The following is a 25,973-nucleotide window of genomic DNA, read 5'->3' on the forward strand; positions in this document are numbered from 1 at the left end:
TATAAAATCTTCTGCAGACACATACTCTGTAATGCTCTCCAGCACTCACAGTACTACTGGGTGAAGACTTTAAGACATCATAAAAATGTTATATTCATTGTATTATAAAGACAACACCCATGTAGCAGATACATAATTGCCCATATAAGGCTTTTCCATGAAATAAAATAATAAAGCATTAGACATAATATATTAGGTATACTTTATATACCCTGCCTCATTGTCTGATGTATTTACCTAATATATTATGTCTAATGCTTTATTATTTTATTTCCTATATTCTTATGCATATTACACAACAGTATTTATCTAGTCTCAAACTATTCTAGTGAGTTTCTGTATAAGACTGCCATCTAGCGGTCGTGTATATTATATGACTGGCACATTTGCACACGTTTTAAAACCAGGAAATATTTCAGCTCAGAGAAATCGAAACTTAGATGTCGTGGATATCTCTCTGCCTGTGAGTGTGAAATAATGGCAGAATCCAGTATTTCTTTGGCTCAGGATCAGTTCAGCTGTTCAATTTGTCTGGATCTACTGAAGGATCCAGTGACCATTCCCTGTGGACACAGTTACTGTATGAACTGTATTACAGGCTGCTGGGATCAGGATGATCAGAAGAGAGTCTACAGCTGTCCTCAGTGCAGACAGACCTTCAATCCAAGACCTGTTTTAGGTAAAAACACCATGCTGGCTGAAGTGGTGGAGAAACTCAAGAAGACAAAACTACAAGCTGCTCATCCTGTTCAATGTTACACTGGATCTGGAGAAGTGGAGTGTGACATCTGTACTGGGGACAAAAACAAAGCCATCAAGTCCTGTCTGGTGTGTCTGTACTCTTACTGTCGCACTCATTTTGAACAACATGAGAATCTCTTCAGGGATAAGAGACACAATCTGATGGACGCCACTGGACGACTGCAGGAGATGATCTGCCCTCAACATGAGAAACTGATGGAGATTTTCTGTCGTACTGATCAGAACTGTATATGTTATCTGTGTATGGTGAATGAACACAAAAACCACGACACGGTATCAGCTGCAGCAGAGAGGAATGAGAAACAGGTATGAACTATGAGTGATTATATTGAATAATAAATGTTTCTTCATAATTATGTAATATATATTTGAAGATCATTTTCAAACAGTTCTTAAATGAGACATAATGTAATTTCTACACATATTTGATCATCTTTAAAACAGGTCTTTGTGACATTCTCTCAAAGAGACATGTAATTAGTTATATATTGACTATATACTCTGAATCCTACAGAGACAGTTGGAGGAAACCCAGAGAATATTCCAGCAGAGAATCCAGGAGAGACAGAAGGAGATTGAGGATCTGAGAGAGGCTGTGGAGTCTCACAAGGTGAGTTTTGAGCAGAAGAACAACTGCTGGCTGCTGGAAGAGCTGTTTCAGACTCAGTTAGGACTCTCCTCCATCAGTCAGTGAGGAGCCAGTGCTGGAGCTCTTTCCAGTCCCACTGAAGCCCACTGTGGGGAACAGACTGTGTGAGGGACCAGTAAGAGCTGATTCTAATGCGTCTCTCTCTGTGTGTCCTAACAGCGCTCTGCACAGGCAGCAGTGAAGGACAGTGAGAGGATCTTTACTGAGCTGATCCACTCCATTGAGAGAAGCCGCTCTGAGGTGACACAGCTGATCAGAGATCAGGAAAAGGCTGCAGTGAGTCGAGCTGAAGAAATACTGGAGCAACTGGAGCAGGAGATTGATGATCTGAGGAGGAGAGATGCTGAGCTGGAGCAACTTTCACACACAGATGATCACATTAATTTCCTCCAGGTAACAGAGATCTGGCAATCATGATAGTGGTCTTTAAGAAAGGAAGAGAAACTGGAGCATTTCTGCAGAGAGGAGATAGAAAAGATATCTGGCAGAGGTAAACTTTACATTTCCTGACATGTACTGTATCATAGGCCCTGTCCCAAATGGCACCCTAAACACTCGTGGTCTTCTTATGAGACCACACTTTCATCATGTAACACCTCTGACAATCGGGAAGAAGTCTGCTGTGGAGCTCGCTTCAGTGTGGGCTGGCAAAAGTGTGCATCGAGGGCACATGCACCCTTCTGAAACCTAAAATGTCAAATGGGACACCCTACGGTCTCATGAACTTAACGGACATGTGTACGCAGCAGCCATTGTGAGTCCACAAGACCAAAAGTGCGTATGACGTGTGCCATTTGGGACAAGGCCATATGATGTCATGTAGAAAGACAATGCATACAATACAATATATACTATAAAGTGTCTGTTGGTTTCTGTAGTGAGAAGCATTAACATCATTCCCACCCCTGAACCCAAGACCCATGAGGAGTTCCTCCAGTGTAAGTCTCTTTGATCATACATGCACATAAAGAGACAGACTTTAGTTCTTATTATACACCACCAATCAAACTGAACTGTGTTGTGAGTGTTATGACTGCATATAACACTCTTGATTTACATGAGACACATTTACTCTGTTAGTATTCAAAATACAATTAACTATAGCAATCAGGAATAATCACATGATAATTTAACTTACAGGGTTAGTTAAAAGTCCTGGTGTGGTCACTTGTGTTCGTCACTCACTGCTAGTTTGTTTTGATAGAGAAACATTAATTCAAAAGGACCTTTAGCTCAACTTTACAGTTTGTTATAGAGCTGCTGTCTTGAAAACATTTGAATAGGACTAAAAACTAAATAGAAATGTGAACTGACTTTCCGTTTCTACATTTTATTCTGCTGGTCAACTCCAAACACACAGACACACCAACACAATGATGTTGATAACAGTGAGGCAGATGTTGTGTAGCTTTTTTCCCAAAAGTATCTAGCATTACTGTTACTTTTCATGTAATGAAATCCTAAATGTAATAAATTAATTTTTTTTTTATCTTAAACAGATTCCAATCAGCTATCTTTGGATCCAAACACAGTGAATAAAAACCTGTTACTGTCTAAAGGGAACAGAGGGATTAAATACACTCGTAAAGAACAGCGGTATCCTGATCATCCAGACAGATCTGATGGTCTTCTTCAGGTGTTGTGTAGAGAGAGTGTGTGTGGACGCTGTTACTGGGAGGTTGAGTGGAGTGGTGTGGTGGATATATCAGTGTCATATAAGAGCATCAGCAGGAAGGGATGGGGAGATAAATGTGTGTTTGGACATAATGATCAGTCCTGGAGTTTGTCCTGCTCTGAGTCCAAATGTTCATTCTGGCACAATTACAAACATACTAAACTCCCTGCAGTCTCCAGCTCCTGTAGAATAGGAGTGTATGTGGATCACAGTGCAGGAACTCTGTTCTTCTACAGAGTCTCTGACACAATGACCCTCATTCACAGAGTCCACACCACATTCACTCAACCATTTGGGTTAATGTAATTGATATGGAAAAATTGGGGTTGTTTTGTACAAAAGTGACATTCTGTGATCTAACAATATAGATAAAATACTGTGAAAAATATTCTCAAAATATAATTGTCATGTTTTTGACATTTTTACTCTAAGTATTAACACAATTGTAATCAGTAGCATTAAGTGATTTCATCCATAAGTTGCAATGATGCTTATTTGTTAGGTCTGACATTATTTCTCTTTATTTCTTTTTAAAAGACAAAGTTTTCTTCACCTCACAGAACTAAATTTTTAGTGCTGACAGTATTCACATTCAATGAACCACTGAAATTTAATAGAAAACATCCATCTGTAATTTTCATGATCTTATTCTCTCTCTTCCAGCAAATCCCTTGAATAAACAAATGACCTCTTATTATCCTGATCAAAAATAAGTCCACACTATATTCACTCACTGAGCCTCTATCCTGTGTTTATGGAGAATCCGAACCTGTGTATTGTAACAGTGTAGATTATACAAATAATCTGCTCTTTGTCATGCCTACTTGTTTTTTTTTTTTTTAAGAACATGTGAATAGACAGACAAAACAAAAAATAGAAAAACTTTTGTCCATATAAAAACTATTTTTATGTATATGCTTTATCCTGATGGTAACAAACTATGTACGTTTTTCTTGTTATTTCTTTAAAATGCAAATTGTTTAATTTTTGAAACGTTTCAGAATAAAACAATAAGATTCAGATGTCCATTATTTTTATGTAACTGATTACACTTTTTTTTAATTACTCAACTTGAAATGCCCTTCCCAACATTGTAATGTAATTTTATACAATTTAATAATTACAATATCTGAGCATAACAATCAATTTCTACTTATGTTACCTTTTTCATTTCTATTTGCTATGAAGTGTTTTAAAGATAATTTTATTTAATATTTTAAATAAAATATTGTTAATATTTTTTATCACATCTCTGTACTCACCTTAAACACATTTTCTGCGCAGCATCAACTGATGTCGCCAGAGGGCGCGCCAAGACCAAAAAAATAAATAAATAAATAATTGAGCATTTACTCTCCTATGCGCACCAACGTGATCGTGTTTGGTTTATATCTCTATATGAGCCCGTATAAGTTAAGAATTAATCATTCTTAATTCATCACATATTGACCAGCATTACAACTACTATACAAAATAATCCACATCTTACTAAACAACAAATTAAAGCAGAAGACCAACAACTTGTATTTGTAGCTTATTCACATTTCTTCTGATAAATCATAAAACAACTATTTTTGCCGGACTTGATCACGGTGCGGCGCACTTCCGTGTCTCGTTCTCAGTGGCTCGCAGCACGTCGCGCGCCCCCGCCCCCCCCCCCGAACCGAATACGAGAGTGCGCGCGAGAAATGCAGCGCGAGACACACACCGAACAGCCCCGATAAACCCCGCCGAATCCACGCGCACGGGAAAAAGACATTGGGAAAAAACAGCAGACGCTTGAGAAAGGAGTGACAGGAAAGTCCACCGCCGACGGTAAGATTCTTTCACTCTTTTAGATTAAATTAACACTCTGCCTCAGTTACATTAAGAATTTGTCTAGTTGGAGCGTCTCTGATAAATAAAAGCGGCTCCCATTTGGAGAGACGGAGCGCACGGTAGTGAACCAGGGAAATATCTAAATCAAGTGCAAATTTCAGAACTCATTCAGCCGGCAAATGGAGGAATAATGTACCTGAGCTTATTTGATTTCTGAGATGCACATAAAGATTTCAATAAATCAGCCTTGGAATTCACGCGACTGAACTGAGTGGAGAGGGGCGTGTTCTGAACACACCAGCGCTGCTGTCTCTGCGCGTGCATGCCGTGTCTCTCGCACTGTTTATTATTATTTTAATACAAATATTGAGATAAAATTTCTTTGAGATGACTTAAGGAATGTAAAGCTAATTGGTAAAGCGTGTTTTCTGAAGCACAAATTGATAAATTATGGGATTTTCAGCGAAGTATAATCATTTTATATGGGATAATAATGGTTTTGGTTATGATTACATTAAAAATGCTGCATTTAACTGTTTACACAGACACGGATTTATGTTCACCGTCCTCTTTTGTCAGAGCTGGCACACATTTTGCAGCGCTGTCTAACTGGTGCACACGCGTGCGCGCACACTCACTCACCCACCCACACACGCGCACACATACACAGATATTACTGATCTGAAGCTTATAAATAATATACACACACGATGAATCCTTATTATTAATTAATACTGTTTATACACATATTTGTTTTTACACTTTATGATGCTACACAATCCCAAATAGTCAATTTCTTCACCCTGTCACTCTCTAATGTAAAGTGAATATGATTCAGTCTTTTTTCCTTAATGTATCAACGCGCCTTTTATGGTAATAATTATTTTTTTTTTAGTTTACATATCATTTCAAGCTACAACCGTAATTGCCTGGTCCTTTGTCTCTGCAAAGCACATGCGCATTGCGCGTGGGGTGTGGATGGACAACTGATGATTTTACCCTGTATATCTCTCACATCGGCTTCTAATGTACTGTATTATAATGCACAACTGTATTTATGACATGAAAATTATTTTCCCGCAACTGTGTTCATGAGTATTTTGTTTGTAGAAGAATCTATTTTACGTTTCACGGCGATGCGGCAGACAATGAACCGAGTGACCGTGCGCTCGCGCTCGCCTCCCTTGAGGAAAAAAAAAGAGCACTCAGACCCCGCATATTGAAATAAGACCGTGTAAAACGTCTCCGCCCAATAATTCCGTCTATGGTGTTTTTTTCAAGATAAGAGTTGAAATTATGAGATGGAGGTGAGTTTGAGAGGATGAGCGCGAGGCTTAATAATCTTCACGTTCACGCGGACCAATAAACCGCCGCTTGAATGAGTCACGCGTTTCAACCTGGAAACATCAAACCAAACTGAGAACTGAGCGCAGATTTTGCTTGATTTTTTAAGGTAACCGTTTGCCAAAATGTTGTCATTTAAAATGTAAAAACACAAAACAGTAACAGAATAGTCCTGAAAAAATGTCCAGTGTAAAAACAATTTGGAAAAAATAGGTTTTGGGTATTGATTGATCTTCCGTAAGCAGTATTGACGTTGTTATAATGGTTGGTAGACACTTTGGAAAAGCATCTCCCGATTCTCTCTCCCTCTGTGTATGGCAAGCCGTTTTGACTTTTATTCATTCTCAGGATATGAATTTTTGATATCAGTAATTGTATTTTCACTAGTGAAATGTCACCATAGGCTGCCATTCAAATTCAATTGTTGATATCAAGAATTGACTTCTTACTAGTTGAAATTCCAATTTCACATATCTGAAATACAATTCTTACTAGTAAAAATAATATTTTTTGATATCAATAATGACATTGATACTAGTAAAAATGTTAATTTTTGATATCAAGAATTCATTTGGCATTTGTTGAAATGTCAGTTCTTGATATCAACAACTGAATGAAAATGTTTGATATCTGAAAATGTATTTTGATATCAAAACTTAACATTGTTACTAGTCGCAATTCAGTTGTTGATATCAAGAATAGATATTTGCACTAGTAACAAAGTAATTAATGATATAAAAAATGATGATTTTTACTAGCAAGAATTGTATTTCTGATATGTGAAATTGGAATTTCAACTAGTAAGAAGTCAATTCTTGATATCAACAATTGAATATGGCAGCCTATGGTGACAATTCACTAGTGAAAATACAATTACAGGTATCAAGAATTCTAGTTTTTACTAGTGGAAATGTAATTCTTGATATCAAGAATTGAATTGTTGATATCAAGAATTCATATCCTGAGAATGAATAAAAGTCAAAACGGCTTGCCATACTCTGTGTGAGCAAGCCGCAGAGAGAGAGTGATAAATGAATATCAACATCAGTTCAGGTCTCATTTATTTGTCCAATGAGTTTGTATATAATGCAGAAGAGCCTGAAGGTAACTCACATAGGAGCTACTCACCAACCAAAAACATTATTAATCCAGTATGAGCGAGTGCCAACATTTACAGATCTGCACATTGGTTCTATATTGGTTCTAAGTTCATGAGTTGAATTAGCACTAATCCTGGTAATTTATATATTCTAGATGGTCAGATTCTTGTACTAGGTCACCCACGCAAACAAGAAGAGCAGCCAGGTGATTCATGTCCATGTGAGACGTCCGGTTTTAAGCCCAGCTGGAGTTTAGTGTTGCAAAAGCAGAGGAGAGCAGGACTCGGTGAGAGTGAGAAAGACCTGTATTGTCTGATAGTTCATGATTGCAGATGCGTGTAAGAGGAAATTTACAGTCTGAATCACGGCATATTTGTCTAGTTTCAGTCGGTGAGTTGAAAAAGAATAGATTTTTTAATTTTGGGCTTTTTATTTGCATTTAATTACATTTATTTTTTATCTATCTATTCAACATGACTATACAGCAATCATAATTAAAAAATTATTATTACTCAAAACAATATTTTTATTTTATTATTTAAATTATAAAAATATTACTGCAATTATACTATCTGCAAAATAGTATTTAATAGTAATAATAACAATAATTTTATTTTACATTAAAATTGCAAGACTAATATTTATGGCTGTAGAGCTGCATTTATTTTGGTGAAAAACCACTAAAGACTCTCTTTTGAAGACAGCAGATTTATAAATGTTTATCATTACAAATTTGGGAAGATGATTGGAGCATGTTTTGTTTTCAAATGCACGTTGTAAGTGACCAAATCTCACAGCGCTTTCCGAGATGAAGTTCGTGTGGAGCAGCATTTACTGCAAACCAAGCCGCTCTGGGACACTGAAAACACCAGATCACGAGCCGCAGCATCAGCCGCAAGTAGCCGCAGTTATCGGTCAGCTGACGAGTATCACGGTTTAGTTTAATTTTGGCTGAAATGAATGATGTGAATGTAAACTGAAATGCAGCCTTTTTCCCCCTCAGATTTATGTAATTCACATGGGTCATACTCAAGGTTGGAAAATACAGAAATTGTAAATACAGAAAAATCACTTCCCTGAGGCAAGTGGAAGAGAGAGGGCAACCCAGGCTAGATTTGAACCTGGATCCCTGTGGTCCAATAGCTCACAACGCCTTAGCAATGAGGCAAAACTCCCTAGCAACACCCTAGCAACCATGTGATCGAGCGCTTAGGCATGAAAATCATTGAAAGATTCACAGTGAACACTTTTTTCTGAAATCTTATACTGAATTTGGTGCACCAGGTGCTGTCAGATGAGTATTTAGGTGTTTGCGATCACAGTTTTCAGTGTTTGTCAGAAGGAAAGCGGGATAGACATGAAAGCTAGAGAGAGACAGGAAGGAGGCAGTGAGACAGGATGGCACTGACAGAGACAGAGGCAGCTCAGCCAAGCAGAGCTTTGAGTGTGTGTGTGTGTTTGTTTGAGGAAGATCATTGAAAGGGACAGGTAACTCAAGCACATCTGAGACGGTCCCAAATTAGAGATGCATTCAAAATCAGTTATTTTTGGACTAGTCACTTAAAAAAAAGCCATTTCAAAGTCTACGTACCCATTCTGTCACACCGTTGTTAACTACTTCTGATTAGGGGAGCATTCTTTTATTATTTGATGTTTTCCTCAGGCAGCCTTAGTTGTGTCGGCAAAACTTGATAAGTTTTAATGTCAGTCACTAGTCAGATTCTGTCCCATCATCCTTTGCGGTCTGTGTGCACTGTGTGGAAAGTGATTGGTGGATTTATGTGCTCTGTGAGAGGAGCTGCAGAACTGAGCCACTGAGCCGGCTATTGTTTCACATTCACATTTGCACAAAGCCATATTTTAAGCTTTCTGAATAATTATTAGGCATTTAAAATGATTTATTAGTGGAGTTGCAGTGCTTTTGCAGGTTGTTTTCTGTTTTTCCACATTTTTCTCACAATATACAGCAGCTAATTCTGAATAAACCAAAGGGATAGTTCATCCAAAAATGAAAAATCTGCATCAGTGGGGTCCAGTGTTGTTTTAGACCCCACTGTCTTTCATTGTACTGACAAAAATTGTTGACATATCCTTCAGAATATCTTTGTGTTCCATAGAAAAAAATAAAGGAAGAAAGAACACAAGCATGAGTAAGTGATGACAGAAATTTCATTTTTGGTTGAACTATCCCTTTAACAGTTATCAACCCACAAGATGAGGGTAACTTCATGTGATTAATTATTTATTTATATGATCATGTGTTAATTATCAACCGTTACCTAGCAGCTCAGATTCCTTGATTCCGTTGATGTGTGTGTCATCATGGAATCTCTCTCTCTGGGTTGCCATGGCAATGACCTGAAGGAACTGTAAGAATGAGCCAGAATGGCAGCTCTCCTATGGTTCCTACGGCAACAGCCAATCAAAGGCCAGACCCCCACTGACCCCACCTGTCTGTTAGAGTCCCTTGGAGAAAGATACACACAAAACACAGTATTAGCGCTGCATGAGAACATCAGACAGGAGAAATATGACAATGACAAAAAGACACAAACATAAATGTACAGAATGACAAGTTATAATATATGTCTGCTATTAGACTCACAAAAATCATCCTAGAACAATAAATGTATCATTATATATTTACTGTATAGAACGTTGTGAAAGGACAGACAGGAGTGAAGGTGTATTTAAAGGGATAGTTCACCCAAAAATGAAAATTCTGTCATCATTTACTGACCCTCAAGTTGTTCCAAACCTGTATGAATTTCTTTCTTCTGCTGAACACAAAAGAAGATATTTTTATGGGTAACCTAACAATTGATGTGCCCTATTGACTTCCAAAAAAAAAAAAAAAACTATGGAAGACAATGGGATCCATGAACTGTTTGGTTACTGACATTTTTCAAAATACCTTCTTTTGTGTTCAGCAGAAGAAAGAAATTCATATACAGGTTTGGAACAACTTGAGGGTGAGTAAATGATGACAGAATTTCCATTTTTGGATGAACTATCTCTTTAATAAACACTTTCTGTTGTGTCCAGAACATTGACTGTGTAGTCAAGGCCTAATGAACAATGCAGTCGCCTCTTGTTTGGACAGCAAGTTTCCCACAAGAATGAAAACATTAAACACTGTGTAGATTTATATGTGTCCATTTTTTTTCTGGTGGTAAGTGGATTATGTTTAGACTAAACCTAAATCTCAGATATTTAAGTCAACATATTATATCTTTTGCAACTGTATGAATCTTTAAAGAGTCAGATATGAAACCCTAAGTCCTTCTTATTTGTTAAAACACCCGATAAATGTGCCCCTAGTAAAAATTATGTGGGTGTTTCTTTAACTATTTATTTCCCAGAGGTTGATTTTTATTAAAACAGATTTTTTTTTTTTTTGTCCAAAGGCCTTTATAATAATAAAAAACAAAGATATGACATCCAAAGTATGTAAGGTAGTAAAACTAGATCTCTTTTTTTGATTCCAAAAGGTTTTAATTATATTTTGCTACATAAAACGGTATTTTAAAGAGTTTGAAGTGTCAAATAGTCATTTGGTTTAACCGTCTAAAGGCCAATACAGCCATTTAATTTGTGATTAAAATATCTTAAAATGTAATAAATGTATATATTTTTATTCTGGCATGATTTTATAACATCATATATCAAAATTATATTAAAATTATGTGTAGAAGTCATTGCTTTGTTATGAGAAAGAATGTCCGGAAAAATTAATTTCATTGATGTCATTCAGAGTAACCAATATAAAGGGTCCATTTTGGATCAAGTCATGCGGTCAATATCATGTGACAGGACGTGACATCATTTAGACACCTGCAAAGGACCAGATGGTTGTGAAGCAAAGTAACTCTATTTGAAAATTTCGCGTTTTCACTTGCTCATACGCATGTCCCGAAACATCAGGTCATTCGGTACAATCGCTATAAAACATGGAAAACTAAATATAAAATGTTTGTCCTTTTGCTAGCAAGCAATCTAACTAGTTAGCTAGCTAGATATCAACCTGTTAGCTGTAAGAGTCATTTGGTAAAACCAAAATTTTGGTTTAACCGAATGACTTTTTGGTGACAGATTTTGTCCAACTTGTAAAAATTGACAAAAGCAGTGTTAATTGATTTTAAAAAACACATAATCTCATTGTTAATACTTAATAAAACTTTAAAATTATATCTTGATTATGTTTTTTTACACTTTTAATAACCCATATATGATATAAGATACAGCACATGAAGGAAAATCAACATAATATAATTTATCCAGACAGTCTGTAATTTTGTAAAATTACACAAAAAGTGTAAAATTATTATTTTAAGTTAAATGAATGCTGTAAATAATGAAATAAGCTGTAGAAAGACAAATGAGTCTGTCAGTTTATTACAAAAAAAGTGTTCAAAATGTAATTTCCACAACAACAGCATATTATCAAACACAATACAGAATTTGACATGTGGTGGAAATGACATTTGTTTGTTCCTAATAATAATAGAATTCTCCTGTAATGCATGTATGTTGACACTGCAAGTTGACAAACTAAAAGTGGACAAAGTTGAAGAAACAGCCATTAGTGTGCAGTATATTTACCTAAGTGTGTGTTCAGGTAAAGGAGCTCACATTTCATTTTATCAAGCATCTGTCAGTAACACGATTTATAGATGTTTGTACTTGAAGGACATGACACGATCAAATCTCACTCACTATCACGAAACACACATAGCAAGGCTGCAACTCAGGGTGAGGCTCAGGGATTGTGTGTGTTACTATCTAGACTGGCTCCATTGAGCGTGTTGTTAGGAACAATGACAGTCTTAAATAAACACACACTCAAAGTCACAGTGCATTTTACCATCAGTGAGCCGCTAAACAGTCATCAGGATAATGTGGAGTCACTACTGAAAGAAGAATCTCAAGGTCTTTGTGTGTGCGAGCGTGTTTTTGTCTGCCAGTGGTGTTTATGTTCCCTTGCCATTGTTTTCATTAGAGCAATTTCCATCCTGAGAGATGGCTCTGTGTGTGTAGGATGAAGAATTTTACCAGTTCAAAGTTTTCACAGTTCTCAAGATACTGTCCAAATGAGGTGGTAAACCACCTCAGCGCTTCCAAATATGCTTGTGGAAACACAATCAAGGATTTTACATCTCGACATCTGTCTTTCTTGCTTTCTTTTTTGCTCTTTCCATTTTAACAGTGTGTATCTTAGTACTGGTTGTGGGACTATTTTTTATTGCATTAGTGTTTATTTAAAACCTTCCCTCGCACCATTGTTTGTGTTTCTGGAGTAGTAGATGTTTTTAGTCACAATTGAGACACACACACACACACACACACACACACACACACACACACACACATACACACACACACAAGGCCCAGATATTTTCTTCACATTCAACAAAATAACCCTAAAATAATGACCTTGCAAAAAATAAAAAATAAAAAAATACAATATGAATAGTCAAGGCACATTCTTGTCATACTAGGTTTATCTTCTATTTTAGACTCAATAAATGGGAAGTTCACCATTTGTTCCAGTTACTGGGGGTTTGAACAGATGTATTATTGCTTGTAAAGTGCTTCAAGCTTGGTAAAAGTGCTGTATAAATTAAACTTAACTCAATTGCATCATCATCAACAGCTGGTTTCTTTAAAATGTTAAAATGGCAGCAGATTTACCTGAGATATACATTTTACTGTAAAGTTCAATTAATTTCAGTCTTCAGTCTGCTGAATAAAGGAATAAGCCATGAAATGTTGTGCATTACAGTGCTTTACCACAGATACGAAGTGGTATTGTAAAGCAGTGTCTTATTGCCTTTTTAAAAGGGCAATGGTGTTTAATAAATTTAAATCTATTAATAATGATAATCTTTATAAATAGTTTTCTCACACAGTAATATAGTTCATTTTATTTGATCAAAAATACAGTAAAAACAGTAATATTGTCACATTTTACTACAATTTAAAATAACTGTTTTCTATTTTAATATACACTGCTCAAAAACATTAAAGGAACACTTTGAAAACACATCAGATCTCAATGGAGAAAAATATCATGCTGGTTATCTATACTGATATGGACTGAGTAATGTGTTAGGAACGAAAGGATACCACATCGTTTGATGGAAATAAAAATGATCAACCTACAGAGGACTGAATTCAAAGACACCCTGAAAATCAAAGTGAAAAAATTATGCAGCAGGCTAGTCCATTTTGCTGAAATTTCATTGCAGCAACTCAAAATGGTACTCAGTAGTTTGTATGGACTCCATGTGCATATGAGATGATGGATGGTGTCCTGGGGTATTTCCTCTCAGATCTGGACCAGGGCATCACTGAGCTCCTGGAAAGTCTGAGGTGCAACCTGGCAGTGTCGGATGGACCAAAACATAATGTCCCAGAGGAGTTCTATTGGATTTAGGTCAGGCGAGCGTGGGGCCATTCAATGGTATCAATTCCTTCATCCTCCAGGAACTGCCTGCATGCTCTCGCCAAATGAGGCCGGGCATTGTCATGCACCAGGAGGAACTCAGGACCCACTGTACCAGTGTAGGGTCTGACAATGGGTCCAAGGATTTCATCCCAATACCTAATGGCAGTCAGGGTGCCATTGTCTAGCCTGTAGAGGTCAGTGCGTCCCTCCATGGATATGCCTCCCCAGACCATCACCGACCCACCACCAAACCGGTCATGCTGAACGATGTTACAGGCAGCATAATGTTCTCCACGGCTTCTCCAGACCCTTTCACATCTGTCACATGTGCTCAGGGTGAACCTGCTCTCATCTCAAAAGCACAGGGCGCCAGTGGCGGACCTGCCAATTCTGGTGTTCAGTGGCAGATTCCAATCGAGCTCCATGGTGCCGGGCAGTGAGCACAGGGCCCACCAGAGGACGTCGGGCTCTCAGGCCACCCTCATGAAGTCTGTTTCTGATTGTTTGGTCAGAGACATTAACACCAGTGACCTGCTGGAGGTCATTTTGTAGGGCTCTGGCAGTGCTCATCCTGTTCCTCCTTGCACAAAGGAGCAGATGCCGGTCCTGCTGATGGGTTAAGGACCTTTTACAGCCCTGTCCAGCTCTCCTAGAGTGACTGCCTGTCTCCTGGAATCTCCTCCATGCTCTTGAGACTGTGCTGGGAGACACAGAAAACCTTCTGGCAATGGCACGTATTGATGTGCTATCCTGGAAGAGTTGGATTGCCTGTGCAACCTTTGTAGGGTCCAGGTATCGCCTCATGCTACCAGTAGTGACGCTGACCCTAGCCAAATGCAAAACTAGTGAAAAACAGTCAGAAAAGATGAGTAGGGAAAAAAAGTCAGTGGCCTCCACCTGTAAAACCATTCTCATTACTCTAGTCTTCAGTGTCACATGATCCTTCAGAAATCAATCTAATATGCTGATTTGATGATGAAGAAACATATGTTATTATCAATGTTTAAAGCAGTTGTGCAGCTTAATATTCTTTGTGGAAGCTGTGATATATTTTTTCAGTATTCACTGATGAATAGGAAGTTTAAAAGAACATTTATTTGAAATATATATTTTTTTTAACAATGTAAATGTCTTTACTCAAATTTTTGATCAATGTAATGCATTCTTACTGAAAAAAAGTATTTAAATAAATAAATAAATAAATAAATCTTACTGACCCTAAACTTTTAAACGGTAGTGTACTAGGAGAATGTGTTAATCACTTTTTTTACACGGCTTCGAACTTTCCAGGTAAATTAGGATCATTATAGAGAGCTCTGTTTTCCTGGCACAATTAGCATCAGTATTAAAAAAAAAAAATTGGGTACATTTTCTACCGATAATGGCAGCAGTAATTCATCAAATGATGGAGAAGAACACTTTTTTTTGTTATATTTTTGGCTTTTTTATATGGCTTTATTGGATAAGACATTGTAGAGATCAGACAGGAAAGCACAGGGTGGAGGAATGGGATCGGCAAAGCACCCTGAGACAGGAATCAAACTCGGGTTGCTGGAGGCGCAGTTGCAGTATGGGCTGCCCATTAGGCTATCGGCTCTGACAAGAGAAGAGCACTTTAAAAGACACCCAGACTGTGGTGTGGTCAAACACACTTTCTGCATTTTAAAGAGACAATTAAGGTGTTTTGATAAAGTATGACAGATTGTAGTAGTCTGCCCTATCCTCCACAACCTAGCATTTAGAAGCGGCCTGTAAGATGGGGAATTACAGCCTACAAATTGTGTTCATCACCAATTTTGTGGGTGCATTCATGCTGTTACCTAATTTGCATAATTCCTTTACTGAATTGTGCACTGAAAGAACTCAAATAAGCTGTTTTTAGCAGCCGCAATTCTTGTTTTGTGAGTTTCTTGCTTCGAATTTAATATGTCACTTAACCTCTGGTTCTCAGATGTTAATAAGAGTCTAAACTGTGTGCACTGATCAGGAAGGAAGTAGTGATCATTTGGAACACATAGTTCTGGCCTTAAAAAAAAACACGTAGGCTACTATCTGGTGGGGGAAGTTTAGGAATTAAACAGAACAATAGTTACCTGGAGTGAAATATTTCAGACTCTTTATGTCAACAGTCACACTTTCAGTCATCCTGAAAGCACATCCACCATTTGGTGCTTAAATCATAATCTGTGTGAACAAGAATAATCAATAAAACATATAATCACAATAATCATCATATGACTCATCATTGCATATTTACTTGTCAAATCATCTCGACCAATCAAACAAAGAACAAGAGCTTCCAGTTTCGCTGTCTGCTCTGTTCTGGAGTTATTCATTAGCCTGAGCTCATGTTTACGTAGAGGCCCAGGCCCTAGCCAACAATGTGCTAGTGTGTGTGGTTTGTTTGAGTACATCTCTAGGGTTATGAGCTTGTGTGTGTGTGTATTTGAGCTTGGAGGACAGATCTAAAGTTATTAGTGTGTGTGTGTGTCATACACTTTGAGCTGTCACATTCTCCTCGCCCTTTCTCTCCCTCCACTCAAGTCCGGTCTTCACTAAAACATCTCTGGGATGTGGATCTACATTGCCCCCTGTTGACCTGGAGGTAAAACATCTGTATTCAACATAAAAACACCCACATGCACATAAGAGTGTGTTTGCAAGAGAGTAGGATAAAAATGGTTGAATGAGGATATATAGTAGTAACTTATTTTCTGCTCTTTTGCATATATTTTATCCTACACACATATTTTTCCTACACATCTTACATATTTTATCCTACACATCACATATTTTATCCTACACACATATACTTTAGAGTTCATTATATTTAGATTAGCTAGAGAAGGTTGGTTGCATACAAACAGGTGTTCGGCTAGAACACAAGTCAGCAAAATTATTCCAATACTGACTGAGCGGCATCTAATACCAATTTACTAAAAAAAAAAAAAAAATATATATATATATATATATGTGAGTGAATATTTAATATCTTAATAATATGCATGTTTTGTCCATATATAATGCAGTGTATTGTATTTGGATATGAAATGCTATGAACGTGGGCTTGCTCCCAGAATGCATTGCTGCTGTTACAGCACAGTGATTGGGTCAGATTTTCTGCTCCAGTTCTCCACTCCACCCCCCCCCCCCCCCCCCCCCTGCCTCGAGCCCAGTGTGTGTGTGTGTGTGTGTGTGTTGGAGTTTTGGAGTTACATAAGCAATTTGGGATTCAAAGCTACTCTTTTATATGGCAATACACACATACATCTAAACTACCGTTCAAAAGTTTGATATCAGTAAAAAAATAATTATTTTATTCAGCAAGGATACATTAGATCGATCAAAAGTGACCATAAAGATGTTTACATTTTTTATGTTAACAAATTTCTATTTCAAATAAATGCCTTTTTGAATCATTTTAATTGTTCTATTAATCAAAAATTCTGAAAAAAATCATGCTTTCCACAAAAATATTAAGCAGCACTACTTTCTCAACATAAAAATTAGAAATGTTTCGTGAGCACCAAATCAGCATATTAGGATGATTTCTGAAGGGTCATGAAGAGAAATGATGCTGAAAATTCAGCTTTGCCATCACAGGAATAAATTACATTTTAAAATATAATATGAATTATTGAATATATATATATATATATATATATATATATATATATATATATATATATATATATATATATATATATATGAGCAATATCACATGAGTAGGCAATCACAGCGTGCTGATACACAGCCATGTGATATTGATATTGCGATATTGCGTATATACAACAGGTTTAATGGTTGAGCCCAAGCCTCCGTTACTAATTCTAAAATGTCACTTTAGAACTAATAACGAAGGAACGTTGAGTCGCTTCATTGAAACTCACTGTAATATGTAGGGTATTATGAGAGAGAGATCGCCTGAGTGAGCGTATTAGCTGCATCTAGCTGATATTGTTCAGGTAAATCTAATATTCATAATCACAATGAATGTCCGCTGAGGAAAGCGATATCTTTGTCTTTGTCCTTTTAACATTTAAGACATTCCCTTGACAGTGCCAGTCAATGCATTTGTCAGTTGTATCCTATAAGATGTTTAAAGTAAAAACAACATCCTTGTTTCAGTCCATTTCAATATAAAAGTCTTTGCGACTGACTGACTCACTCACTAATAAAGACAGTCTTTGCTGCCATCTCATGTCGTATTAATGTAACTTTCAAAAGTATGGAACTTTCGAAGTCAAAATCACTAATGGACTCTTTCTCAATACCAAAAAATAAGGTATGTTATTTATATAAAATATTACTTATTGAACAATATTTAAATTAGTAAAGTTAGTAAAGGAGAACTATATTCTCACCTAAAAAACTCTTAAAGGGCTAGTTCACCCAAAAAACTGAAAATTATGTCATTAACTACTCACCCTGATGTCGTTTCACACCAGTAAGACCTTGGTTCATCTTTGGAACACAAATGAAGATTTTTGATGAAATCTGATGGCTCAGTGAAGCCTCCATTGCCAGCAAGATAATTAACACTTTCAGATGGCCAGAAAGCTACTAAAAACAAATTTAAAACAGTTAATGTGACTACAGTGGTTCAACCTTAATATTATAAAGCAACAAGAATACTTTTTGTGGGTGAGTAATAAAAAACATAATTTTAATTTTTGGGTGTACTAACCCTTTAAAAATACATCCTGTTACAAAATACCAGTAGTATCTAAAAGAATATGGTGGGTTTGCTCATCCGACATGACACTCGCTGTGAGAATGCTGACAGCAGAGTGATTCAAACAGTGAAACCATTCCCGTGGCTATATTGGTATGTGATATTTCAGTTTTTCTTTTTTAATAAATCTGCAAAAATGTCAACAATTCTGTGTTTTTCTATCAATATGGGGTGCTGTGTGTACATTAATGAGGAAAAAATATGAACTTACTGTGAATGATTTTAGCAAATGGCTGCAATATAACAAAGAGTGAAAAATTTAAGGGGGTCTGAATACTTTCCGTACCCACTATATATATATTATTCTATCAATATTCTATCACAGATCTTGCTCAGTGCTTTGCAAAAAATTCAAACTGTGCAAATTAATGTCTGTGCAATGCTTAAAATACATAATTTAAAGTGCAGATAAAACAATATAAACAATACAATATGCAAAAAAACAAACAAAAAAACTGAAAGCAGCATTTCTGAAAACAAATAAAAAATTCAAAGCAGTAGCGCATTTTAAATAATTTTAGTATAAATGTATTAAAATAAAAACTAAAACACAAATTAACTAAAACATAGCTTTATATCTTGGAAATAACATCAGAATAAAACATAAAGTGAAAAAAAAAGAAAAGTTAACCTACCATACTGTTATAGGCTTTCATCTTCATGATCAGTCTGTCATGCGTGAGGTGGTGTGTGGTTGTTTTTCGCGGTCATTTAGTAGCCTACTGTATTTAGATATACAGTAGGCTAATATTTTCCCAGAATGCATTGAAAATCTACAGTAACATACTGTACACAGCTTATACAGTTGGGAACTGTTGAGAACACAGTATAATACTGTGAAAACAACGGAAATCGTTTACAGTGAAGGTATTACTCATTTTTTGTATGTTACTGAGAAGTCATTGTTCATTATTTGCTTTATATATAGGAACAAATTCATTGTGATTAATTTAAAAAGCTAAAATTAATGAATTTTATGTAACATTTCTAACATTTCATGTAACATTTCTTTGTTGCACACAGTTTGATTTCAATAATGAAATTAGTTTCATCAATTTGTTGTTGCAGCCCTAGTGACCAGTAAACTCTTGTTGTTACCTACTCTCTACACTTTGCAGCTCTGTCCTGGGCCCTAGCCTCTATGATGGAGCTCTGTCGTGGGGCCTAGCCTCCACAGTAGATCTCTGTCATAGGGCCTAGCCTCAATGATAAAGCGTCATTTGAATGTTTAATCTTACTGATGCATGGGTCTCAGTATTCAGTCTCCAATGGTTGTCTTCCTTTCAACTGAACTCTCTCTCTCTGTATTGGAGCAGGAGCCAAAAGTGTCATTCATCCGCTCCTTTAATTTTGAAGTTTGCGACAGGGCTTTTGAAAACTATATGTACACACACTGACACTTTATGCACTGACAGTTTACAAGCCACTCCAGGATCGTATTTACTATCAATCAGCAGGTTTCACACAGTAAGTGAATTTCAAGCCCCCTGTACAGATGAGACAGCTCACAGACGCAAACACACTGCAGCGTATTGTTTAACGCTGAAACAGCGTGCTGCTGTCTGCTTGACTCAGTGGAGACAGGACAGACAGTGTCTATTGTTCTCTTACACACTGAAAGGAAAGACTTTCCATGTTTCCATTGTCATATGTGTGTGTGTGTGTGTGTGTGTGTGAACATTCAACTCACATGTTGGCTTCACATGATTACTGTTCTCCTTCTGTCTGGAGAATAACTGTATGTGTGTGTGCAAGTGTGTCATTACACAGATGGTTGTTGAGCTCAGGAACGCTAAAGCAGCCAACAGGGAGATTGGAGTGAGAGAGCGAGAGTTTCGCTCAGCTCCTTATTCGGAATGGGTCACGTGACCACCCGGTTGCCTTGGTAACTGCGGTTCTGAATTGCAGGTAGTATGGCTCAGAGATGCTGTCCTCTAAAACCCCCTCCATATATCCTGATAACTATCAGCGGTGGAGTCTGATTACTGATTAATGATCTAGTTTTGATGCTTGATATGATAGAATCTTGACAGACTGTCTCAGAAATGTGAGTTTAGCCTGCTGAGCTTTTATTAGCTCTCTGTATCAAGACTGAAGCGCATGTACTAAAATAAACCCAGAGCAGAACATACAAGGTATGTTCGTTCTATTTTTCTGCTTTCTCTCATTATGACACCTTGCAGAGAGACCTATTTGCAGATGATTTTTTTAGTACCTATTAATCTTCCTAGTATGTCATTCTGATTATGCAAGATGTAGCGTTTGACATGCTACACTTGAACTTCCACCAATAATCCCAGAGAGAAAATGTATTACTCAGTGGTTGCTCTTTCACAGTTCGGGAAGCAATAGTCACCTTTAACGTTTTACATTATGTTTTTTTTTTTTTTTTTACATCTTTGTCTTTCATGTTTTTTCTAAAATAAAGATAGTATATTATAGTATTTCATATAGTACAGTAAAATTTGTTGTATAGTATAACGTACCACTCAAGGTTTTCAAAATGGGGTCTGCAAGGGAGTCTGTGGAAAAGTATGAGAAAAAACTGTAAAAAATGCCAAAATAAATAAATAATAAACAAATATTAAAATAAATTAATAAATAATACATAGATTATAATACGTAAATGAGATTAAATAAATAAATAACATTAGATTAAAATAAATAGTAACTAAATAAATCAAGTACAGTACTATAAGCAGAAAAACAATGTAATAATATAAACTATTTAAAGGAATAGTTAACTTTTAAATAAACTTATAAACTGATAATTTACTCACCCCCATGTCATCCAAGATGTCCATGTCTTTCTTTGTTCAGTCGAAAAGAAATTAAAGTTTTTGATGAAAACATTCCAGGATTATTCTCCATATAGTGGACTTGAATGGGCACCAAACGATTGAAGGTCAAAATTAGTTTCACTGCAGCTTCAAATTGTTCTACATTATCCCAGATGAGAAATAAGGGTCTTATCTAGTGAAGCCATCGCTCATTTTCTAAAATAAATTGAAAATTATATAAGTGTTAACCTTAAATGCTCATCTTGAACTAGCTCTCTTCTTCTTCTTCTCTATTAGAATTCCAGCAGTGTAGATGCTGCTAAGCGTATTACTGCCCTCCTCAGGTCAAAGTTTGAACTAATTTTTATATGCAATATGCTAGTTCAATAGTATATAACAATTAGTTCAAACTTTGACCTGTGGAGGGCAGTAATACGCTTAGCAGTGTCTACACTGCTGGAATTCAAATAGAGAAGAAGAAGAAGAAGAGAGCTAGTTCAAGATGAGCATTTAAGGTTAAAACTTATATAATTTTCAATTTATTTTAGAAAATGAGCGATGGTTTCACTGGATAAGACCCTTATTTCTCATCTGGGATAATGTAGAACAATTTGAAGCTGCAGTGAAACTAATTTTGACCTTCAATCGTTTGGTGCCCATTCAAGTCCACTATAAGGAGAAAAATCCTGGAATGTTTTCATCAAAAACTTTAATTTCTTTTTGACTGAAGAAAGAAAGACATGGACATCTTGGATGACATGGGGGTGAGTAAATTATCAGGAAAAGTTTATTTAAAAGTGAACTAATCCTTTAATGTTATTAAATATGATTTTGCAAATAATATTTTAGACATTAATAATATTCTTTTTTCACAGTATAAATTGAGACTTTATACAAGAAACTATATAGATACTTTTCAAATTTTAGGATTTTAAAGAATTGAATGAAAAATATTCTTAATGAAAAAAAAAAACATTCTTCAGTAAGACTTCTTGCAGACTTTGGAACATATTAGCAAATCTGAACGCAGTCTGTGACTTTGTTGAGATCTGAAAGTTTAGAGGAGATATGAGAGTTTACTAGTGTCCATTTCTTGAAAAAATTTTCATCCCATTAAGACGAACAACAGGGATAGCCAAAAGATTTCATTGGATTATATGAAATTTAGGCCTTGTTTACACCTGGTATTAAGAAGCATTTTCATCAATCGAACCACAAGTGGTCAATGCTAAATCCAGGTGTAAACGTGATCTAAAATGCTTTGAGCTTGTCTACTTTCGACCACTTCCAGAGGTAGTAGAAAAGGCATTCGACTGGAGTGCTTTCGTAGTGTAGACGCTAATGTGGTCGAATGTGTTTAAATAGCGCAAAAGACCACCTACTCTGTGCCTACTGACCCAACGCAGTATGGAAAGTGTGCTAGACAGAAAGGATTTAAGCTTGTAAGCAGTTTGGTCTGAAGACAAAAAATGTACCAAGCACAATGTTCTCTCGCCATTCCTGATTTCTAACACACACTCACAGCGGTGTGGTTTTCCGGCTAGCAGAAACAACAGCTGTATGTATTTCCAGTGTATCATTTTGCCATTCATATGTAAATTGTGCAAGCTTATTTCATCCATTGGATTAAAAGATCTGAAAAAACCCATACATTTACACACACATAGACCCTCCCGTTGAAGAAATCAGGACAGAAGTGGTCGAAATTGGACAAAAGAGACGGATTAAAACACTAGGTGTAAACGGAATGTCTCCCTCATCTACTTGTGATCTGATCTGCCAAAATGGATCTTAATACCAGGTGTAAACAGGGCCTTAGTGTTAATAATTCAACTTGATGAAGATAAAAGCACATGAATGGATCATTCTGCAGTTTAAAGGCCTCATTTTTGGATCGCACAAGTTACTCTGCTCATTGCAGCCAGTGTTGATTGTTCTGTTTCTCTTTTTTATAGGTCAGAGGTAAAATGGGAGGGAAGCTGAGCAAAAAGAAGAAGGGATACAATGTGAACGACGAGAAGGCAAAAGAAAAGGACGCAAAGACGGAGGGAGCGTCGGCGGAGGAGAGTGAAGCTCCTAAGGAGAACAAGGAGGATGCTCCTGCCGCCACTGAGACAACCAATGACACGGCGGCAGCCGCCAAAGAAGCCGCACCAGGTGCCGATAGCAATTCCACCGCGGCTAAGGAGGAAGAGAAAAGCGCTGTCCCTGCAAAGAAGGAGGAGCCTGCGGCGAACGCTAATGCTAATGCTCCTAAAGCCTCTGACGGTAAGACCAGCGAGGCTGCTAAAGCAGAACCCGCCAAGAGTCCAGATGCCCCTCCTGCCAAAGCGGAAGAAAAATCCACCCCTTCTGCAGCTCCGGCGAATGAGAAAGAGGCTGCAAAAGAGCCCGCCCCCGCCGCTAAAGATCCCGCCCCTCCTGTAGCCACAGCGACGGAGAGCAAGCCCGGCGCTGAGTCTAAAAAGACTGAGGCTCCGCCCGCAAAGGAATCCGCCCCCGCAGAGCCGGTCACCACGGAGACCAGCCCCGCCCCCAATAAGGAGCAAGCAGTAGCTGTGCAGGATTAACAGAAGGAACAGTGAACGACAAGATTAATGACAAATGAAAAACAAGATCAAATCTAAATAATAAAACTAGCCCCCCATTTTAAATTATATCAGTAATTATAATATGAATAATGATAATAGTAACAATAACAGTAATGATTTTAACAGGCTGGACTTTGATCATTGTGTTGGTGATGGACATGATCATGGTGAATAAGACTGGCAGTTATGATGATATTATCTTTAATATCCAATTGAACTTTGATACAAACCACCAGCCCCCAACTTCCTCTCTCTTTCTCTTTCTTTCTACCTCCATTCAATGAGGGATGGAATAAAAACATGGAATCTATTCATTGCCACCCTCCAATTCTCACTTCCCTCCATTTGAGTGTGATGTGATGGCAGTGGGAGGGGTTATTATATATATATATATATGTGTGTGTGCGTGTGTGTGTGTATGTGTGTGTGTGTGTGTGTGTGTGAGCGTGAGTGGTAGTAGTAGTCCAGCCTCCCTGATGCATACTTCATATTTCCTGTTTGCTGCTTTCTAGTTAGTGATTGGCATTGTGTCTTTGCTTATCCCCTGACTTTCCTACTTTTTTGTTTCTTTCTCTCTCTCTCTTTCTCTTTTTCTCACATATCAGTGGAAACAAAATCAGTGTACAGCACAATGCGTCAAACACACACATACACACACACACACGTACACACACGCACAGTATTGAATGTTAGCAGTATTAACGTTTTTTAAAGGAACAGTTCACCCAAAAATGCCAATTCGACCATGTCTCTATAAACCTGTATGATGTTTTGTCTTCCGCAGAATGCAAAAGGAGAATTTAGTTGAAAGAGCTGCTATTTTCTATGCATAAAATGTGAATGGCGACTATGTCTGTCAAGCAAGATTTTCAATGCAAGATTACAAATAAAGAACGATTTAACTTTCAAAGACTTGGAATATAGGGCATGAGCCGTATGGACTACTTTTGTGATGCTTCTATGGTGCTATTTTGTCCTTTTTGGAGCTCGACAGTCTTTGGTCCCCATCCACTTTTACTGTATAGACAAGAGCAGCATGCACATTCTTCAAAATGGTTACTTTTGGGTTACACAGAAGAAAGAAAGTCATGTAGGTTTTGAATAGCACGAGGATGAGTAAATGATGTCAGAATTTTCTTTTTAAGGTGAACTATCCCTTTAATTGGATGTTTGAAGGTTCATTTAAAAGTGTGTATGTGTGTGTGGAAGGATCTGGAGGTATAAAGTGAGTGTATGTTTGGAGTTATGCATGGTATGAGCATGCATTTTCCGCATGTGTGTGTGTGTGTGTGTTAATGGAGTTCTGGTCTTTCTGTACTTTGAAAGCAGCAGTTGCCATGATGTCAGAGAGACAGAGAGAGAGAGCCAGACCTCCAAACTCACCAAACAGGACACACTTCACACACCGATCTCTCAATATACTGACAGAACAATGTGAGCGTTGTGTGTTTCTGTATGTGTGAGGCTGTGTGTGTGTTTTGCATGTCAGTGGTTGGCCCTATTGTTGTGTATTTTTGGTTGCTGTGGAGATAATGTTGCTACAGGTGATATTTCATTTGACTTAACACACTCTCTCTCTCTCTCTCTCTCTCTCTCTCTCTCTCTCTCTGTCTTTCTCTATCATTCCTTTTCTTTCCGAAATTCCCTGGTTAAATAAAAAAAAAAATAATAATAAAATGGAAGAACTGAGATATATGTACTTGTATACATGGAGCAACATTAATAAAGTGAAAGAAACAGATTGAAATTCAGCTCAAATGTCTTGATTTTCTTGAATTCAGTTTTAATGTTTCTCCCCAACACACATTTTAATCTATTTTTAATGCTCAAGAGTCAAGACAGTTCAAACAAATCAAAATTAAACTAAACTTGTATCCTGAAAAAAACTCTAATTTTATCTGCAACAAATCCAAACTGTTATGTAAGCTGTCACTGCAATAGAGGCACAAAAGACACAAGTAGCACATATACCAAAAACATATACCAGGGGGAACAATAAATATATTTACACAGGAATCATAATCGTGGGAAGCAACAAAAAAAGAAATGTTGATTTCAATTTATAGCTAAT

At 37.0% G+C, this 25,973-nt stretch overlaps 2 protein-coding genes across 3 annotated transcripts; both read left to right on the plus strand.

The window, feature by feature from the left end:
- The first annotated feature begins 386 nt into the window (after nucleotides 1–386).
- LOC137003157 (E3 ubiquitin/ISG15 ligase TRIM25-like) lies at nucleotides 387–4,101 on the plus strand. 2 transcript variants are annotated; one of them, XM_067363207.1, is made up of 5 exons: nucleotides 387–1,068; nucleotides 1,277–1,372; nucleotides 1,571–1,901; nucleotides 2,290–2,349; nucleotides 2,911–4,101. In XM_067363207.1, the coding sequence occupies exons 1-3, from the start codon at nucleotides 478–480 to the stop codon at nucleotides 1,826–1,828; spliced, it is 945 nt and encodes a 314-aa protein (XP_067219308.1). In that variant the 5' UTR covers nucleotides 387–477; the 3' UTR covers nucleotides 1,829–1,901; nucleotides 2,290–2,349; nucleotides 2,911–4,101. The 2 variants fall into 2 exon arrangements, with proteins under 2 accessions (XP_067219308.1, XP_067219309.1); XM_067363208.1 differs by having other exon boundaries at nucleotides 1,571–1,804.
- Nucleotides 4,102–4,746: 645 nt separating this feature from the next.
- basp1 (brain abundant, membrane attached signal protein 1) lies at nucleotides 4,747–25,648 on the plus strand. Its single transcript, XM_067363090.1, has 2 exons — nucleotides 4,747–4,901; nucleotides 23,267–25,648. Exon 2 carries the CDS (start codon nucleotides 23,279–23,281, stop codon nucleotides 23,879–23,881), a length of 603 nt encoding a protein of 200 aa, XP_067219191.1. The 5' UTR covers nucleotides 4,747–4,901; nucleotides 23,267–23,278; the 3' UTR covers nucleotides 23,882–25,648.
- The last annotated feature ends 325 nt before the right edge of the window (nucleotides 25,649–25,973 follow it).

This window comes from Chanodichthys erythropterus, chromosome 16, assembly GCF_024489055.1.
Source record: "Chanodichthys erythropterus isolate Z2021 chromosome 16, ASM2448905v1, whole genome shotgun sequence".
NCBI classification, from domain to species: domain Eukaryota; kingdom Metazoa; phylum Chordata; class Actinopteri; order Cypriniformes; family Xenocyprididae; genus Chanodichthys; species Chanodichthys erythropterus.

Coding starts and splice junctions, on each gene's coding strand:
- LOC137003157 (XM_067363207.1), top strand. CDS start 478: ATGGCAGAATCCAGTATTTCTTTGGCTCAGGATCAGTTCAGCTGTTCA. Junction 1,069..1,276: donor CAGAGAGGAATGAGAAACAG/GTATGAACTATG, acceptor TGAATCCTACAG/AGACAGTTGGAGGAAACCCA. Junction 1,373..1,570: donor AGGCTGTGGAGTCTCACAAG/GTGAGTTTTGAG, acceptor GTGTCCTAACAG/CGCTCTGCACAGGCAGCAGT.
- basp1 (XM_067363090.1), top strand. CDS start 23,279: ATGGGAGGGAAGCTGAGCAAAAAGAAGAAGGGATACAATGTGAACGAC.